Source organism: Podarcis tiliguerta, assembly GCF_965153285.1.
Source record: "Podarcis tiliguerta genome assembly, chromosome: 18".
Lineage (NCBI taxonomy): Eukaryota > Metazoa > Chordata > Lepidosauria > Squamata > Lacertidae > Podarcis > Podarcis tiliguerta.
This window is the reverse complement of record NC_139551.1, coordinates 4117538-4131718: the sequence shown is the minus strand read 5'-3', so window position 1 is coordinate 4131718 and position 14181 is coordinate 4117538. Positions and strand designations below refer to the sequence as shown.

General features: G+C 53.0%; 1 protein-coding gene across 1 annotated transcript in view; it reads right to left on the bottom strand.

The window, feature by feature from the left end:
* Window positions 1-11485, bottom strand: part of HCN2 (hyperpolarization activated cyclic nucleotide gated potassium and sodium channel 2) — a 51612-nt gene extending 40127 nt beyond the window's left edge. Inside the window, exon 1 of the mRNA XM_083421462.1 lies at window positions 11029-11485. Within this exon, the coding sequence (XP_083277588.1) occupies window positions 11029-11393 (365 nt within the window). The 5' untranslated portion in view covers window positions 11394-11485. The remainder of the gene's footprint in view (window positions 1-11028) is intronic.
* Between the last annotated feature and the right edge of the window lie 2696 nt (window positions 11486-14181).

Sequence of the window (14181 nt, the reverse complement as noted above, 5' to 3'; positions counted from 1 at the left end):
AAGGTACAACTGTACGATCGTACGATTCAAAAGATTTGGCCTTCTATATTATCTTGGCCTATATTCTCCTGGCAGCGTAAGAAGCAATTGCAACGGATTGGGAAGCAGCTCAAAATCTGGACCCTTGCCTAATATTGCTAAAACAGAGAAAATTACCTATAATTTGAGATTTTGGAGAGGACCAGAACCTCCGTACAATTTTTATACAATTTGGCACTCCTTTATTATACATAAGCAATAGAATTGTCGTTTTCAAGACAAGCCTGGGAAATCCTGAACTATACTTGACAATCAAATAACAGGAATACTCTTTCTTTATATTAAAGACCGCCCTACCGGATCGGGACCAACCAGCAGCCTGCTCTCACAGCGGCCAACCAGGGACCCCAAAGAGAAACCCACAACCAACTTGTGGAGCCAGAGTATAACCATCAATAGCCTTATGAAATTGCCTAATCCTTTTTCAAAGTTGGCCCCTGCAGCAGTGAGTTCCACAGTTCGCATAGTGAATAAGCGCTTTCTTTTATTCGTACTGGGTCTCACAACATTCAGCTCTGTAAGAGGTCCCAGAGTTTTAGCGGCATGAAAGAGAGAAACTTTTCTCTACCCTCTTTCTGTGGGCCATGGATCATCTTTATAAACTTCTATCATAGGTAAAGGGACCCCTGAGCATTAGGTCCAGTCGTGGCCGACTCTGGGGTTGCGGCGCTCATCTCGCTTTACTGGCCGAGGGAGCCGGCGTACAGCTTCCGGGTCATGTGGCCAGCAGGACTAAGCCGCTTCTGGTGAACCAGAGCAGTGCATGGAAACGCCGTTTACCTTCCCGCCGGAAGCGCTGGCGTGCTTTCAAACTGCTAGGTTGGCAGGAGCAGGGACCAAGCAACGGGAACTCACCCCGTCATTGCGGGGATTCGAACCGCCGACCTTCTGATCGGCAAGTCCTAGGCTCTGTGGTTTAAGCCACAGCACATGCCTCCTATTTAATTCCCTTTTCTCTAAACTAAAAAAAGTCCAGAAATGCAGAAATTCTGACTTGAGTATGCTGGCTGTTTGCCATAATAAACATAGATTCATTGATTGATTGGTTGATTGATTGAAAAACCCTGCAACTTTCGCTCACAGGGAGGGCTGCAAATCAGGACTGGTGAGGGGTGGAGCTCAGAAGAGGGTTTGGCATGGGGGGAGAGAATGAAGGGCCGCATCAGAAAGTTATCGGGAGCCACACTCCTTTGCCTTCTGCTTTAGAGCTTCTAAGGCTCTGAAGAAATTACGTCCATCTTTGTCTATATTGCCACTGTTTTAAATCAAATGCACACCCCAGATTTTCCTGTTTAGGTCTTGCCTTAAAATCGACGCAGCAATCTGCAATAAGACACAAAACACCCACCGCTTTCAATTGGATTTGCGGCTTCTAAGAAGCTACAACCGCTTATCCGAGCAGCTTCCTAATCAGACAGCATTTTTAAATAATATTTAACGGTTTATCGGGTGCCGGAGGCTGGCATTGGCTTCCCTCCTCCCCGCCGTTGAACCGTGAATAACGATGGTGCTTTCTGAGACGGCGCAAGAAAGAGGCCAGCCCATTGGTCCGTTTCAATGTGCAGAGAGACAGATGTGTTTCAAAAAAATAAAAAAAATTAAGCCATCTGCATCTTAAGAGCAGATTCTATTACGTTGATCAGATTTTAAAAAGCGTTGGGCAGGGAGCCAGATATCAATGCAGGGTAATAATCGTAATTCTTTGCAACCATACAAAACTTTCCCACCCTCCGTCAGCGTCATCCAGACACGATTTTGAAGAGTCTCACAACAGTCTTGTAAAGTACAGTGGTACCTCGGGTTACATACGCTTCAGGTTACATACCCTTCAGGTTACAGACTCCGCTAACCCAGAAATAGTACTACGGGTTAAGAACTTTGCTTCAGGATGAGAACAGAAATCATGCAGTGGCGGTGTGGTGGCAGCGGGAGGCCCCATTAGCTAAAGTGGTGCTTCAGGTTAAGAACACTTTCAGGTTAAGAACGGACCTCCGGAACGAATTAAGTTCTTAACCCGAGGTACCACTGTAGGGCTACAAAACTGGGAGAATCAGCACCCCCCAAGGGAGAACGGCAGGACGTCTTGGAAATGGTGCTCGTGATTATGATTTGATGTGTTAATTGGATGTCTTTTATTGGAAAATTAATAAAAACGATCTAACAAAAAAAAAAAAAGGAAAGGTTGCTCATGAAACGTCCAGCTGTGGTTTGCAAAAACACCTGCCAAAACAGAGCACTGGGGGAGGATTAATAAAGTAACACACACACACCCGTGAATCCATAACAAAGGAGGTTGCCCATTACAAGACCCAAGGCTGTTCCTCATACTTTAATTTTCATCTGTTGCTATAGCTCAGGCTTCCTCCACCTCGGCCCTCCAGATGTTTTTGGCCTACAACTCCCATGATCCCTAGCTAGCAGGACCAGCGGTCAGGAATGATGGGGACTGTAGTCTCAAAACATCTGGAGGGCCGGGGTTGAGGAAGCCTGCATAGCTGTTCTCCCTGTTTTATATCCATTATAAAATCAAAACAGAAAATCTTTACACACACAAAAAACCCCTAACGTTCAAGAAGGACACTGACAAACTGGAACGTGTCCAGAGGAGGGCAACCAAAATGGTCCAAGGCCTGGAAACGATGCCTTATGAGGAACGGCTAAGGGAGCTGGGCATGTTTAGCCTGGAGAAGAGGAGGTTAAGGGGTGATATGATAGCCATGTTCAAATATATAAAAGGATGTCACATAGAGGAGGGAGAAAGGTTCTTTTCTGCTGCTCTGGAGAAGCGGACACGGAGCAATGGATCCAAACTACAAGAAAGAAGATTCCACCTAAACATTAGGAAGAACTTCCTGACAGTAAGAGCTGTTTGACAGTGGAATTTGCTGCCAAGGAGTGTGGTGGAGTCTCCTTCTTTGGAGGTCTTTTAAGCAGAGGTTTGACAACCATATGTCAGGAGTGCTCTGATGGTGTTTCCTGCTTGGCAGGGGGTTGGACTCGATGGCCCTTGTGGTCTCTTCCAACTCTATGATTCTATGATTCTATTTCAGCGTCTGATCAGATCCAAAGTTTCCGATTCTAACTTTTGACAGACATGGATTTCAGAAACAGGGAGTCGCAAACTTGGGGATGGTTTCGAATGCGGCCCTCTGTACCTTCACCCGGTCCTTGCGCCTCTCCCCTAGGCCACGCCCCTCCCCTAGGCCACGCCTTCCTCACACCCTCCTTGAGTCTTTCCGCCAGCCTGGGATGTTGCCCTTGAACTCAGATGTTCCCCAGGTAAAGGTCGTTTTGGCACCTGTGGCTTCACCTGGTCCCACCCACCACTGCCGTGCGGCCCCCGGGACGCTGCCCAGAAAGGGAGGTGGCCCTCGAGGGAAAGGCCAAGGCAAGCGAGAGGCAGAGGTTGAGGACACATCCCATCGAGACACGTGGATGTGAAGCAAGAGCACCCGGGAGGGGTGTGACTTTGGGAGAGTTCTCGAGGGCCGGGTGGCGAAGTGTGGAGGGCCGCATTCAGCTCCCAGGCCTGAGGTTTCCCTGCCCCTGAACTAAGGCTTAAACCTGGAAGCTCTCTGCAGGGGCAAAGTCCCTTTCTGGCATCAATACAGACCTGCCACGCTGTTTCAATAAAGAAGAAGAAGAAGAAGAAGAAGAAGAAGAAGAAGAAGAAGAAGAAGTAGAAGTTATTATTTATACCCTGCCCATCTGGCTGGGTTTCCCCAGCCACTCTGTGCAGCTTCCAACAAAACACTAAAATACAACAACCTATTAAACATTAAAAGCTTCCCTAAACAGGGCTGCCTTCAGATGTCTTCTAAAAGTCAGATAGTTGTTTTTCCTTGACATTTGATGGGAGGGCGTTCCACAGGGAGGGCACCACCACCAAGAAGGCCCTCTGCCTGTTTCCCTGTAACCTCACTTCTCACAGGGAGGGAACTGCCAGAAGGCCCTCGGAGCTGGATCTCAGTGTCTGGGCAGAACGATGGAGGTGAAGACGCTTCTTCAGGTATACTGGACCGAGGCCATTTTGGGCTTTAAAGGTCAGTACCAACAATCTCTTGCTGGCATCAGCAAGAGGTCTCGGGGTAGGGGGGTGCCCCCACTTTTTGGAAGATAAACAGGGTGAGGCCTGGGTGGTGGGAGACCGGTCACCTCCATTGAGCTCCAATTTCAAACCGTTCCCTCGCTACGAGAAGCCAAGTTACAGGCAACCAGGCAGAGGGCCTTCTCGGTGGTGGCGCCCTCCCTGTGGAACGCCCTCCCACCAGATGTCAAAGAGAACAACAACTACCAGACTCTTAGAAGACATCTGAAGGCAGCCCTGTTCAGGGAAGCTTTTCATGTTTAATAGGCTATTGTATTTTAGTGTTCTGTTGGGAGCCGCCCAGAGTGGCTGGGGAAGCCCAGCCAGATGGGCGGGGTATAAATAATAAGTTATTATTATGATGATGAAATCAAACTAAACTTTGGCCACTAAGTTCCTTGTGCATGTGCAGAGTGCCTTTGCAACCCTGTTTTTCGAGAACGAGCCGCTGGTTCCAGCAATCAGATGCAGCATTGGGGATTATTCAAAAGAATCTTTAACAGTACCCTGCCCTACCTTGAAAGAAAACAATGCCATGGGAACCAAGTCCTTTTTATCCTCACAACAACTCTGCAAGGTAGGCCAGGCCAAAGTCGCCTAGCGAGTCATGCGATCGAGAAAGAGTGCGGCCCTGCCTCTCTCTCTCCCTTGTCTGTAGCACAGCCTCTAGCCTCCAGAAGTCCAGTCCAAAATCTCCAGCCGAAACCGGCTCTAACCACTGTACGGCGCTGCCACGAGTCTCGGAAAAGCCCCCTCCCAAACTGATTTTCCAGGTACATTCCGGAGCAGAGGCGGACGGCATCGCCACCGGCTGCAAAACGCAGCAGCGACGCTGCACCGTCTCCCTCCCAAAATTCGAGGCACGACAGATCCAGTTTATGAACACACCTGAGAAGGGAGGGAGGGAGGGGGCTGGGAGCAGAGAGGGAAGGTGTGGGGGGGGGGCGACACACCGCAGAAAAAGCCGGCAAATTGAGAGTTCGGCGCCCAGGCATTTTGCAGGGAAATTAGGAGGAAATCGGCGTCATAAATCTTTGTCTTTTTGCAATCCTGTCCAAATAAAAAAAAAAGGACACATGTAGTTTGGCAGGGATTAGCGGTTTAAGAGCATGCAATGGGGGGGCGGTTTTGAGATGAGAGGGGGAATATCAGCACTCCTGCAATGCCTCTAGATGCAACCCCCCCTCCCAAAAAAACCACACACACACACAGCACAACCACCCAAATCTATCCTTCGCCTGTGTTTGTTTTTTTTGCAAAAGGATGAGTTATGATCCTGCTCCTGCCCGCCCCCCCCCCAACAACACACAACCTCAAGGACGGGAAGCACGCACAGAAAAAAAATACAGGGGGGGGGCAATGAGCATCCTTGTTCAAAATGGATTCTCTCCCCCCTCAGTCCCCCGGGCAACTGCTTCTTCTATAAAGGGGCTGTTGCGTTTCCCAAATTGTAGGGATTGTCAGAGATCTAGAAAAATTTGTGGGGGGAGATTAGTTATCAGACACATATCTATAGTGGTGCAGATACAGGAAAGGGGGGGGGAACAGCAGCTCGTTTCTGCCACCCCCAAATACATGATCTCAGACAGCATCTTAACGTCTCAAGGTGCCCTTTCAAGCATCCAGTTTTCTCCAAATTTGGGGGAGGGGTGGGGGCACAGAAGGGTACCAAAAACCGAGGGGGGGGGGTGGGAGAAGGAAGACGCATAGGTTCCGGGGAGATGGGATGGGGGGGCGGGAGAAAGAGAGATAACCTTTTCTCCTAATTCAAGCCTTTAAAAACACAAAAAATGAAATGCACATTTTTTTCCCCTGCTGCTTAATTCGACTCGCGGTAAGGGCCCCCCTCCCAGACCCGGTAAAGCCGCCCCCCCAAAAAAAAATAATTCACACACCGAGTCATTTCCTTCCTTTGGTGTTACTCAAGTGTCAATCCAGCTTCTTCCTCATACAGCCCCCCACCCCAGACCCAAAATTTCTCCATGCTTTACTCTCCTTGCCAGTTATGGGATGCAGAGCTTGGTTTCAAAGGACTCCCTCCATCCTCATCCCTTGGGAGGGGGGGCACATTTGGGAAGGCACCCCCCTCCCCGCCAGAGCCTTCCGTTGAAGAGGGGGCCCGGCGGGGGGTCTGCCCCCAAAGTCACCGCCTGATGGGCACCCCAACTTCCCTTAACAACAGAAGGAAGCTTGTGTAGCTGGCATAACGTATCTCGCCCCCCCAAGCCAACAAAATAACGATAATCAATAATAATAACAACACTAATAATAAGCCACCTATCTGGCAGGGATTAACACGCACAGGTAATTGATACAGGAGCATTCCTCCACTTGGAGCTGCTGTGAAAAAGGGGGCGATCGCAAGCAAAACCGACACACGAAAACCTGGATATTGCCCCCCACCTCATCGCAAAACTTCAAAACTATTAAGAAAGGGGTGAGAGATCTTTCCCACCCCCCCACAAACACTTACAGGGACCAGACATCTGAACCTGATTGTTTGGGTTGGGGTCAGCACCCCAAAATCGCTGGAGGGGTCGTCCAGCTTTACAGGCCCCCCCCCCCAAAATATATGGGGGTAACTGGAAATGACTTGGGAAACCGGGGTTCAAATCTGTCCCCCCTTCACCCGGCCGTGAAGCTCTCTGTGTGTGACCTTGAGGGGGGGCCACTCGCCGTTTCTCTAGTCTACCTAACAGGGTTGTTGCGGAGATTAAAAGATCTTTAGCGGGGGGGGGGAGAGGAGGTGGATATAGAATAAATAAATTAAATCCGGGACGGATTCCTGGAGCTGTCTCCAACATCAGGCCCTGCTCAGAGCAGACCGGTTGAAATAAGCGGCCCCCTAATTTCAGCCGGTGTGCTCTCGGCAAATCTCTGCTGGCAAACAACACTTTTTAGGGTCCCCTTGCAGCGTTACAACCGAATGCACCCCACCCATTTTGAAGGACATCGAAGGTGCGGTTAAGACCACCAAGTCGTCGTCTCCCCCAAACCTCGTGTCTAGCTGCTTCCCCTCCCCTCTCCCCAACCTGCCATTTTTGGGTCTCCCTAAATAGTTGCCCAGGGGCACGGGTGGCGCTGTGGGTTAAACCACAGAGCCTAGGGCTTGCCGATCAGAAGGTCGGTGGTTCGAATCCCCGCAACAACGGGGTGAGCTCCCGTTGCTCGATCCCTGCTCCTGCCAACCTAGCAGTTCGAAAGCACGTCAAAGTGCAAGTAGATAAATAGGTACCACTCCGGCGGGAAGGGAAACGGCATTTCCGTGCGCTGCTCTGCTTCGCCAGAAGCGGCTTAGTCCTGCTGGCCACACGACCCGGAAGCTGTACGCCGGCTCCCTCGGCCAGGAAAACGAGATGAGCACCGCAACCCCAGAGTCGTCCGCGAATGGACCTAATGGTCAGAGGTCCCTTTACCTTTAAATAGTTGCCCAAACTCCGGAGCGCTTCAAACTGACCCTCCACAAATCCCAGAGGTGGAATCGGACACCGGGTTTGTTGTCGATTTTCCTCTTTTAAGGGTTTACGGGAGTGAACCAGCTACCTTGGGGTGGAAGGGGGGTAACCAGACATGGCTCCCGGGCTCTGTTACCCCAGGCTTACCCCAGGAATAGTTTTCTGCTTCTGGAAAGGTGATTGGCGGCTCCATACCCCAGAGGACCCCTACCTTCCTTCTCTAGAGGCCTGCCTCCCACAGAGAGGCTTAAGAGGTGACCCCACACCTGTCAACGCCAACCCCCCCCCCAGCAGAGCCTCTTGGAGTTAAATCAAGATTTTTGCAAAGTCATTTTCAGTGCAAATCCCCCGTTCTGCACAGAAGGTAGCTTAGTGGAGCTGAACGCAAGCAGGTTAAGGGGTTTCAACCTTTAACATCTCACGAATATTCACACACACACCCTTTGAAGTGGGGGGGGGACGACCCTCCAAGGTTATCCGAAGTCACTGGGCAGTGAGCATCCTGACCACCCCACCCCATAGAAAGGTTCCTTGCACTGCCCTTGAATCCTAAACCACGTCCCCCTCCCCTCAAACCAGTAGACGGTCTAAGAATCTAGAACCATCAAGTTGGGAGGGAACTCATCTAGTCTAGGGTCTGGGGAACCTCTGCCCCCCCCCCCGAATATGTTCCTGAACTACAACGCCCATCATTGCTGGGCGCTGATGGGAGTTGTAGTTCAGGAGCACCCAGCAAGCCAAAGGCTCTCCCACGCACACACACACACCCCCCGCCTTACAGACCACAAGCAGCGGCCAGATTATACTGGCTGATTATTCACTTTGGAGGGGAGCAATCCTCAAACAGACTTGCCTACGCAAGGGTAGGGGAGAGGGGGTTGCTTTCAAATCGACGCGCATTGGATCCACCCCCCCCCAAAAAAAATCACTGCCTTGAACTGCCAACTCTGTCTCCCCACCCCATCCCCGGATAAAACAGAAGCCTTAAATCACTAAAGAGAGAGGTGCATTTTTGATTGTGTCCCCATTGCCTCCAAACTGGACTTTCTCTGCTCCCTAGAAAAAGCCCCCCCCCCTACCCTGGTGGGAACTGCCTTTGAGCCCCCACCCTAAAGACTCCCCGGAGTAGATCCCTGGAGGAACCGTAATCAGAAATGAAACGGCCGAAGAAATCCCCATCATGGCCGGCTTATGGCATCGATCCTTATGAGCCTTACCCCTCGATGCTACCCCTCCAGGGTAGTTAACCTCACCCGGCCAGCTCTGCCCCCCCCCCCGTTCCCTTCCTTAAATCACCCATGGGGGTGACTGGCGGTACAAAACATTCTCCACCACCTAGGGAGTCAAATTGTCATCTTTTCCACCGCCCACCCCCCCTCCAGAGGTAGTTACCCCAGATTACTTCCACCGAGGTAGTTGCCCTCAAATAACCACCCTTCCTTTTTGGCTGCCCCCCCCCCCGATTCTCCACCCAATTTAACCCCCTAAATTTCGACTCGCCGGAAATCTCCTTGCGCCGTTTGATCGGCACACAGCCCTGGCCCACCTTGAACCCCGAGGTAGTTACCCAGGGGTTGCCATGTCTTCCATGGGTTTTTTGATTTCTCCCAAATCACAATAAGACCTTCCAGCATAAAAAGTGATCCTTTGCCACTACCCCCGGCGATTTCTACCTCTCTCCCGTCCCCGAGAGACCTTGCCACGATGGGATCCAGCCCAGATTTCTCCACGATGCCTCGGCCATGCTGAATATCCCCCTCCGTCCCTGAGGTAGTTACTTTGGGTTAGTTACCCCAGTTGCTCCTCCCTCAATTGGGGGGGGCAAGAAGTGGGAAAAACCCCTTGCTAGGCCTGAATTTGCTGTGTGACAGATATATTCAAGTACATATAGGGTTTTCTGTCCCTAGACAAAGTAGTTACCCCTGAATTCTTTCTTCCCTTGCTGGGTGTGTGGCAGAGAATCCCTGACCTTGCCTAAAATTACCTCTGGTACAAACCAGAGGTAACTACCCTGAGGCAGTTACCCCACTAAGTATGTTCCCCCCAAGTTTAGATACCCCAGGTCTCCCTCTGCTGCATCCCCCATAAAAGTGGCAGGTAGTTAATGCCCTACCCCCCAATATGTGTTACTACAAAAACCACCTCTTCCCCCAAATCGCAAGGTAGTTACCCCCAAGGTGAGTTAGCCAAATTGCCTGAAATTCGCTGAAGTTGCTTACCCCCCCTCCCAAGGAGATCCCCCCCAGAGTCTCCCCCCCAACTCCGCCTATACCCCCAAATCTCTGCAGGTAGTTCCCCCGTGAGAGGAGTTACCCCAGGGGTGAGTTACCCCCGATCTCCCCCCCCCCACTTGCCTGAAATCATTGCAGGTAGTTATCCCTAAGGCCAGTTACCCCAGACCACCCCCCCTGTTCCCCCAAATCGCTGAAGGTAGCATCCCCCAGGTGAGTTACTCCAGGGGTGAGTTACCCCAGGGGTGAGTTACTTCAGGGGTGAGTTACTTCAGGGGTGAGTTACCCCAGGGGTGAGTTACTTCAGGGGTAAGTTACCCCCTATTCCCACTTGCCTGAAATCACTGCAGGTAGTTATCCCCAAGGCAAGGTAACCCACACCACTGTTCCTGTTTCTCCAAATCACAGGTGATGTCACCCCAGAGGCAAGTTACCCCAGGAGTTACCTCCAATTCCCCCACCTTCCCTGAAATCACTGCAGGTAGTTAACCCCAAGGCAAGATAACCCAGACCCCCCCCCCTTCCCTGTTTCTCCAAATCGCAGGTGAGTCACTTGCCTAAAACCCCTGTCGGTTTCTAACCCCTCCTGGCAAGGACAGTTCCCTTAAGGTGCTCCGCCTCTCTGCAGGTAGTACCCCCCCCCAGGTGAGTTCCCCACACAGGTGAGGGCCAGGGGTCAAGGGGGAAAGGCCCACTGGCCTGAAATCACTGCAGGTATGTATCTCTTACAGTCCATGGATCTCTTGAGAGTCCCATGGACTGCAAGAAGATCAAACCTCTCCATTCTGAAGGAAACCAGCCCTGAGTGCTCACTGGAAGGACAGATCCTGAAGCTGAGGCTCCAAGACTTTGGCCACCTCATGAGAAGAGAAGACTCCCTGGAAAAGACCGTGATGTTGAGAAAGATGGAGGGCGCAAGGAGAAGGGGACGACAGAGGACGAGATGGTGGGACAGTGTTCTCGAAGCTACCAGCATGAGTTTGACCAAACTGGGGGAGGCAGTGGAAGACAGGAGGGCCTGGCGTGCTCTGGTCCAGGGGGTCATGAAGAGGCGGACACGACTAAACAACAACAACAACAATGTATCTCCATGGCAAGCTAACCCAGACCCCCCCTTCCCTGTTTCCCCAAATCGCAGGTGAGTCACCCCAGGTGAGTCCACTTCCCACCCACACAGGTGAGTCCACCAGGGGTCCAGGGAAGGCGGCCCACTCGCCTGAAATCGCTGTAAGGGTGGATGATCCAAGCTCCGGCGGACTTGACCCGCTCCTGCTCCCGCTCGACGGCCTTCTGCGAGCCGAACATCCGCAGCGAGAACTTGTTGACGCCCGGCTGGAGCATGGCGCTGAACTGGCGCTGCATGAAGCTGGCCTGGCTGCCGCCCGCCTCGCCCTCCGACGGGGCGCCCGCCGCCCCCGACGCCCCTTCCTCGGCCGCCTTGGGGGAGCCGTCGGCGCTGCAGGAGAAGGAGACCTTGGGCTGGGAAGGGGGCGCCGGATCGGGGCCGCCGACTCCCTCCTCGCCGCCCCCTCGGCGGCACTCTCCGTTGGGGGAGCCCCCCTTGGCGGCGCGGCTGCCCATGCCGCCTCCGCGCAGCGACAGCAGCCGCCCCTTCGAGGCCGGAGACGCCGCCGGCGAGGACGCGGACGGAGAGGCGCAGCCCGAGGATGCTGCGGATGCTGCGGATGCTGCAGTGGGCGCCCCGCCGCCGCCTCCGCCGCCGCCGCCCGTCCGCATGCTGGACTCGCCGCGCAAGCCAGCACCACCAGCCCCTCGGCTGCTGCTGCTGCTGCAGCGGCGGCGACGACGGCGGAGGAGACCGGGGAGGAGAGGCAGAGACGGGGAGGGGAGGGGAGAGGAGGAGGAGGAGCCCCGAGGCCCGGGGGAGGGGCTGGCTGGCAGGGGAGGGGGAGGGAGGGAGGAAGAGGAAGGGGAAGGTCAAAGAGAGAGGGGGGGGACAAGGGCAAAGGATGGAGAGGGAGGGGAGGGGAGGGGAGGGGAAGGTCAAGAGAAAGGGGGGAGGGGAGGAAGGGGAAGGTCAAAGAGAGAGGGGGGACAAGGGCAAAGGATGGAGAGGGAGGGGAGGGGAAGGTCAAGAGAGAGGGGGAGGGGAGGAACGTCAAACGGGGGGAGGGGAGAGAAGGGAGGGGGAGGGGAGGAAGGTCAGAGAGAGGGAGAGAAGGGCAAAGGATGGAGAGGGAGGGGAGGGGGGGAGGTCATGAGAGAGGGGGGAGAGGAGAGCAAAGGATGGAGGGGAGGGGAAGGTCAAGAGAAGGGAGAGGGGAGGAAGAGTTAGGTCAAAGGGGGGGGCGATAATGGCAAAGGATGGAAGGGGAGGGGAGGGAGGTCGAGGTCAAGGGGGGAGGAGGAAGAGAAAAGTCAAGGGGGGGGAGAGACAAGGACAAAGGATGGAGGGGGAGAAGAGGAGGGAGGGGAAGGTCAAGCAGAGAGAGGGGGGACAAGGGCAAAGGATGGGGGGAAGAGAAGGAGGGCGTAGGGTCAAGAAAGGGGAGAGGGAGGTCAAGAGAGAGGGAAGGAGGGGAGGGGTGAAGGGAGAGGGAGGGGAGGGAGGTCAGACAGAGAGGGGGGAGGAGGGGTGTGTAATGGTAGGAATGATGGGGAGGAAGGTCAAGAGAGGAAGGAAGGAGCGAGAAGGAAGGTCAAAGAGGAAGAACTGTGGCTAAGGGGGAGAAGAAGGAAAAGAACTGTGGAAGAAGATCAAGGAGAAGGAGAGAGGGAGGGAAGAAGGTCAAGCAGAAGGAAGGACAGAAAGGAAGAATAAATCGGAAGAAAGGAGAATGCCAGAGGAGGTGGGAATGAAGGTCCACAGTGCAAGGGGATGGAAGAAATTGTGCTTTTTTTTAAAAAAAAAAAAAAAGGTGCCTCGACTTTCCATTATGGTGACCGTAACCCAGGTTTGGGTGGCGCTGTGGGTTAAACCACAGAGCCTAGGACTTGCCGATCAGAAGGTCAGCGGTTCGAATCCCCGCAATGACGGGGTGAGCTCCCGTTGCTCGGTCCCTGCTCCTGCCAACCTAGCAGTTCAAAAGCACGTCAAACTGCAAGTAGATAAATAGGTACCACTGCAGCGGGAAGGTAAACGGCGTTTCCGTGCGCTGCTCTGGTTCGCCAGAAGCAGCTTAGTCCTGCTGGCCACATGACCCGGAAGCTGTACGCCGGCTCCCTCAGCCAGTAAAGCGAGATGAGCGCCGCAACCCCAGAGTCGGCCACGACTGGACCTAATGGTCAGGGGTCCCTTTACCTTTAACCCAGGTTTAAGGTGCCATTTGGCGATTAGCTTATATATCCAATGCCGGCTGGGGCAACTATTTGGCCGCTATGAGAACAGGGTGCTGGACCAAGATGGACGTTCAGCCTCATCGGGCTGCAGGTCTCTTCTGATAGATTATGGAGGAGATTTGTGCCCAAATGCTTAGGCTGCCTCCGTGGGTTAAGACTGCAGCCTGATGCGACCCAGAATTTCCATGCTAAGCCACCCGCCTCCCCAGGGCCACATTTTGCCGCCGGAGAGGCTTCTAATTTAGGCTGCCCATCCTCAAGAAAGAGGGCGAAATAGTATTAGTGTCACAGCCCATAATACTCAGGTCCCGGGATGCAGAGCAGCCTAATTTCATATGCAAATGCATGAAGGCGTTTTTTTAAAATAAAAAATTAAGTGGAAGTGGTGGCTGGATGGGAAGCAGGGAATTGGTTGTGTATATTTTGCTTTAGATGCAGAGAGCATTTCAGCATTGCATTGGCCCTTAAAGCAGCCCCATGGGGCAGGCTATTCTCAGGCTTGGGCACCCATTTCCCAGACAGCAAAACTGAGGGGAAGTGGCTTGCGAATCTGTGCCGGAGGACTAACGTTGACCTTGCTCTCCAGTTTACATCCTTGACAGAACAGGAGTTCGCGTTGTGAAATCGGGGAGGTGTAGTGGTTAGCTCCACCTTCCCCAGCTGAACAATGTCCAGATGTTTTGAGTTCATGCTGAAGATGGTGCCAGCTGCTGTCTGAAAACATCTGGAGTAAAGAACTAGGCTAGCTGCTCACATCCTCTCAGCCTGACCTACTTTGCAGGGTTATTGTGGCGCTTAAATGATGCGACGGGGTGGACACAACCATGAAGATCTCCTTTAAGTGTTCGGAAGGGATACAAAAAATAATGTAGAACTTCATGCTGTGCACAAACTACGGATCTCACTCCTGCAGGGACAGCTACCAAGCTTTAAAAAAAAAAGGTAAAGGACCCCTGACAGTTAAGTCCAGCTGCGAATGACTCTGGGGTTGCGGCGCTCATCTCGCTTTACTGGCCGAGGGAGCAGGAGTTTGTCCGCAGACAGTTTTCCGGGTCATGTGGCCAGCATG